Consider the following 6,000-nt stretch of genomic DNA (forward strand, 5'->3'; position numbering starts at 1 on the left):
TTGTTGCTTGATATTGTATTTGTGTGCGCAGCATGAGAGCAACCTCACTCTCCTTCAGTTTACTTCCTTTGTGGGCAATCAGGCTCCCACTACCCCTCTCACCCGCAGCCCATCCAAACGTACATAATTGGCATCAATGCGCTGTACCTCGCGGGGGCCTTTTCTGCCAACCTCTCCTTAGACTCTTGAGGTGAACAATATTATTTCTTCATCTACTAGCCAATGTCCCTACACAAAAAGGGGGTTCCACATTGTGCACACTATTGCTGCTGGGGAGGCCATAAATCAGAGCCAGTCTTTGTTAAAGCGTGGCTTTAGGTCAACCCAGCCATCATGCCTACAGAACCTATCCGTTCATGGCCAACACGCAACAGTTCCTTCTCTACGAGCGCTCCTTCTGAACATCGTTTAGGAAAAAATGTATTCCAAGTTCCAGCATACGCAGCTTTACTCGGAATAGTGCCCTTGATTCAGTCTCTCAAGGTGCTCCAAGAGCTAACTCCCAATTCCAGAATGGAGCTGTACTTGTATGCATTCTCTCGGGGCCTCCCTTGCTTCAGGCACCCGCTTTGAATGTTTCAAGCACTTGATTCTCCAATGTCTGACCTTCACCCACAAACCAGGTCTCCTGGCTCCCAACATACTCTCCGGTCGGTGCTTTCTTGGGAAGGATTGTGGCTCGTCTGGGTTTAAGGTGTCAGGCACCCCCCGGCCTCCTCGTAGCATGGTGCCGTGCTCTTGGATGTTGGTGTGGTTGCTGCTCTCCTCCTCGCTGGTGAGCCCTTTTAGGAATCCAATTTTGGAAAAGGTTCTCTCCCATGAGCCAGCCTGCTTACATTCTCCACGGTCCAAGGTATAGATCTACTTCACAGCTTCCTAAGGACTCCCAAGCCACCAACTAGTTAGCTTTTTCTTCCAGCTGCGGTGCTGCGGCTGCTGCCACGTGACCATGCCCATGGAGGAAAGACTCCCTGCTTCATTCCATCTAGCGCTCTGGAAGACACACTGCCAAGTGTAAGAGTAGTTCTTAAACCAATCCGTACTCACAACGATTCTCTGCACTGAAATATATTCGGGTGGCGATGTAGACCGGAATCTCTAAATGTGTGAACTCTAGTGACTTTGAACAAGGCCAGCAGTGCTTCAAGTCATAGAAAATAGGCCCACTTGGAAATGAAATAAGACTACACTTAATTAAAAGAAATAGCACTGAGGTCATTCTAGCCCTGAAATAATTGAGTAATTAGACACAACGTGGCATTAGTCTGCAAGTATCTGGACACAGGGTCAATATCTGTGAAACAATGTCAGTAGCTTTGCATGTGATGGCAATGCTGGCAAATGCTGCTTTGAGTATCTTGGCCACACCCTCATTTCTTTAAGGAAAGCCTGAAGCATGTAGCAATGAACTCCCGGGGAAGCCTTCTGCATGTGGGACCATTTACACAGTGGGTATGCCCTAGAGGCAAATCACCGCCACAGGATGGCAATACCTGGAAAATAGCAGGTATGTGATGTGCCAATCCTGGGCACGTTCCCGCCTCAGCTTGTTGAAGACCGGATTACCATTGTTGGTAATGACATTTGCCACGAGTGATTATGCGAGGGGCTCTGTCCCATCACAGGAACACTGCCGTTCAAGGTGCATTATTTCGCTTTATTTATTTATTACCATGTTCGTCCTCCCGTTGAGGATGGATTGTTTCAATGCGGATCACAACGCTACTGTGCGATTGGTTATAATGCAAAGAACGGTTATCATTGATCATCCTCTGCACTGTATTTCAAAACGGCTGAGAAGGTGGGCATCAGGAATGCCCACGTTCTCTTTTCTTCCCTTTGGGGGTCCCCAAGCAGACAAAAAAAAAACTACTTCCGTGCATCTCCTATCATGTTTACCTTCTAACAAAGTAAACGTGGCGTGTTTTCCTGTTTCACCTGTAAACAGCTGGTATTTACACAATCTTGGCATGCTGAAGAAACACCAGCTGTGTGCCCACAGTACCTGCCATGTGATGAGGGTACATCGTGGCATTCTTTGGCCGATGATGGAAACATCTGTTCAAATGACGGCCATACCTGGCATAGGATGGAAATCCAGAAGTCAGGAAGCCAGTCACGATACAAAAGCCAGCGAGATTGCCTGTGCCAATCCCGGCTGTCATTGTATACACAGTACTGCAGCATTGTTCTCCTGCAATCTATGAGGCTTCACTGAATAACGTTCCTACATTGGCAAGGGGTAATATCATGCCGACACTGTATTCAGCAAGGGGCCCCCTAGCACCCACTAATCCAACTAAATCTATTCGGATCAAATAAGTGGACACAGAAGAGACATGCTTGCTGCACCCATGCACCAGCACATCCAATAAGCACCCATGCCCATTCTGTGTTTCGAATGCAACATTTAAAGCCCAGCAATGTATACCGCCACATACCTCTTCTGGGTAGTCAGGGATGTTTGCACAGGTAACAGATAGGAAGAGAAGGGCTTGAAATCTGGGATAGTGAAAAGAGAGTACATTCGAAGATAGGGAGCCCAGCAGGGATGTCATTTGGGGGGTCACACCGGCGACCCGCGAGGTCTCCCTGGCTAAGCCTAAAAAAAAAATTAAAAAAAAAAATAACAAATACGTGTATTTTCAGTTTTAACAGTGAAGCTCCTGACCTGTGGCCGGTGCCTGTGGCTCTTTTTTTCTGGAGTGGCTGGCATTTTTGTTGAGGCCTCCTCCCAAAAAAAAAAATTTCAAAAAATAAAAAGAACACAGGTGGTTCCACAAGTGTAACACTTTGATCAGCGACCTAAAATAAGGAAGAGCAGGAATATCAAATTATTTGTCTTTCTGGAATTCTATACAATAATTGCTAGACTCATTAAATGGGTGAAAGGTCGTCGCTTCCCATGATGTCACTTCAGGGTGGAGTCAAATGACATCACTTACTGTCCCTTCTGCTACCCCTGGCATTTTGGTGAAATGATGTCCATGGAGCCCAGGTGAGATAGACACATGACCCACCCGTTCTATTTCCCTTTGACCAAAAGCATGGAAGGTCCCCACATAAATAACGAATATGTGATGGTCTTGAGCAAGGGCCACCAGCACAAGCTAGCCTTTGCTCCTTCCCCTGGGGTTGCTTTGCTTGCCGAAGCTGCGAGCGTCCCAGGTGGGCCTTGTTCATTATTGCAGAAGAGGAGCATTGTGTCAGTGCCCTGGACCACGAAATACCAACCCACAGGTTTCGCTTCCAACCTGCACTGTCCCCGCTAATCCCTGTGTGCTCTGCGGGGTGTACTTACCACTTTCCCCCTAGCCCAAATCAGACACACCCGATTGGTGTCCCAAACTCACTGCTCACCTGCTCTCTTCGGTTCCAACAATGTCCCCGCAAAAATGTCCCCTGACAAAAAAAGTTCCTGTTTTTTGCAGAGACATTAGACATTATTACATTGAACATGCGGGGGACACCCCTGCAACCCCTGTTATTTTTTTTTTTTTTTAATGGGAGCAGGCTCATCCCTGCAAACTGTCCCCATACATAATGTCTATCATGACATCAATGGCTTTTCCCGGCGACATTATGTATGGGGACATTATTACCCGATACCCAGTCCTTGGCTCCAGGCAAGCTTTGCCTCTTGAAGCTCAAAAGGAGCCCTGGAGCTGTTTTCACGTCCTGTCTGTGTGAACCATCCCCTGGTGGCCAGAGAGTCTGTGTCAGAGGAACAGACTATGGCTTTAGAAGGAACCGTCCCCTGGTCCCCTTGGGGACAGCAGGTCTGCGAATGTTGGCCCCCTGAAAGAAGGGTGGAATGTTCCAGCCCTCAGGTCCCCGGGGAGCCAGTAGGTCCCTTTAGCTTCATGACGAGTCTAGAAAAGTAGAACCCTCAAACATCCCCGTGGCCCTCCCTTTGCCCGCGAGATGACCAGAGGACAACATGAGCCAACTACCCACCGGGAGGCACGACCCCCTGGCCCCCACCACCACCACCCAGACACACTGCTTTGGGGGAGGAGGGAGGTATTTCCCTCTCACAAACAGCCGCTGATATTCTGCACGGGGCACGAGAAATTGGAGGGTTTGCACTCTTGAGAAGGATTGTAAACTCAAAGTCCAAAGCTTTTGATCACAGGTAGTGCCCCCTCCTCCCACCGCAACCGACTGAGGGGGGGAGCGGGACTAATGGTGAGGGCTGGTAGTTTCACAGCGTGAGCGGGTGGCAATGGGCTATAGCGAGGGCTATCTATCACACTCACTCGTGGTCTCACTCACAGAGTCAGAGATAAGCACGGCTGGGAGTGATAGCCTCGGCGATAGCGGCCCGAGTGAGCCTCTGTAGACACGGGTACACTGAGGAGGGAGACAGAGCACAGCAGGCAGCTCTGCGCAAGCGGGGGGGGGGGGGGGGGGGGGGGCAAACGAGTGGGGACAGGTCCCGCGCCGAAGCGCAACAGGGGAAAGAAAACCCAAAACAAGACAAAGACACCCGCGGGGGGCTTACCTGGAGGGGTCCACAAGGCGCAGGCAACGAGGAAGAGCAGACGTCCGGGGGACGTGGAAGGATAGCGCCCCGGGGGTCCCATGCCCGCCGCCTCTTGTGTTGGGTGTTCTCTGGCGCTCTCTGCCCGAGGATCGTTGTCCGTCTCAAAGTCCCCAGGGCTGTCCGGGGCTGAGCATCCTTTGACAGCGGGGTCCGGAAGCCCCTCACATCCTCCCTGGAAGGAGCTGTGTGCCTTGCCTATCTCTCGCCCTCCTATTGGTCAGCGCCGTTGACCTGCCCTCACCTTTCGCCCCGATTGTCAGTTTCACCGAGTTATCCACCTGCTTGCAATCTCTCTGCCAGTCTTTTTTTTTTATTTCCCTTCTGTTTTTCTCACCTTCTCGGAATATCCCTTCTCTCTTGCGATCCCTTTCTACTTGCTGCCTCTTGCTGTTTCAATCCCCCCAACTCCCCTCTTTCTGTCTCTCCACCACTCCCCCTTGCCCTTTACCTCGTCACCCCCCACCCCTTTATTCTACCTGTCTGACTGCCCCCAGCCCCTGCTCTCGTCCCTATCTTCAGATCCGTCCAGTGTCTCTCTGTCTTCACCTGCCCGGTCCACTATCTCTCTATTATTGCCCTAATTCTGCAGCTCTTGCTTCCTAGTCCTGCAGTCTGTTCGTCTGTCCCCGTATCTCTTCGCGATCTGCCCGTCGCTCTCACTCTCTGGACCCTTTCGCTGCTGTCCCGAACCGACACTGGAGCAGATTCTGTGCCCCCGATCCTCTCGGTGGTGTGTGAGGAACAGCTCCCCACGGTATCTACTGTAGTTGTGTGTCTATCCCTCCTGACCCCCTGTTCCGCCCGGTTCACGACCTCTCTGTTCCCCGTCCAGCTGTGACCCAGTCCGGTCCAGTCCCCGCTTCCTGACCTGCTTCCTCTCTCCCCAGGCACCTACTTTTCGCTGCCTGTCTGTGCCCGAAGCCCCTCCCTAGCCCAGCCAACCCCTTTCCGAAGACAATAAAAGAGAGGGGGAGGGGAGAGCGCACATGGGCACAGACAGAAGCCCGCCTCCTCATGTGCAGACAGGGGGCGGCAGGACTCATGGAATCCTGCCGCCCCCTGTCTGCACATCCTCCCACTCCCAGCTCCAGAGAGAGGAGAAAAAAACGGAAAAATGTATTTCCGGTGCTTCAGAGCCAACAAAAAACCGGCCTGAAGCTAGAAATACCACTACACCACAGTCTGGCAGGCAGGCTTAAAAACTGTGCATTTTGGGAAATGTAGTTTTCTTTCTCATACATTGGCTATTGTATTACTTTAACGGTGCCTTTGTCATCCCGACGTATCTCTCGCAAACATGTTCAGGAATCATAGACAGCATTTATTCTGCGATTTTACTTTCAATATACGAAGCCAACAAGCCGGTGATCAAGGTAGTCTGAGGCAGCTCTTTTCTTTCCGGAAAACGCAAAGACTACATGTCCCAGAATACAATGAATGAAAGCCGGATTTAG

General features: G+C 50.9%; 1 protein-coding gene across 1 annotated transcript in view; it reads right to left on the bottom strand.

Moving 5' to 3' along the window:
• TMEM132A (transmembrane protein 132A) overlaps nucleotides 1-5,544 on the bottom strand; it is a 238,667-nt gene extending 233,123 nt beyond the window's left edge. The window contains exon 1 of the mRNA XM_069628889.1: nucleotides 4,505-5,544. Within this exon, the coding sequence (XP_069484990.1) occupies nucleotides 4,505-4,586 (82 nt within the window). The 5' untranslated portion in view covers nucleotides 4,587-5,544. The remainder of the gene's footprint in view (nucleotides 1-4,504) is intronic.
• Nucleotides 5,545-6,000: the final 456 nt, after the last annotated feature.

Source organism: Ambystoma mexicanum, chromosome 12 (genome assembly GCF_040938575.1).
Source record: "Ambystoma mexicanum isolate Mex_15411 chromosome 12, UKY_AmexF1_1, whole genome shotgun sequence".
Lineage (NCBI taxonomy): Eukaryota > Metazoa > Chordata > Amphibia > Caudata > Ambystomatidae > Ambystoma > Ambystoma mexicanum.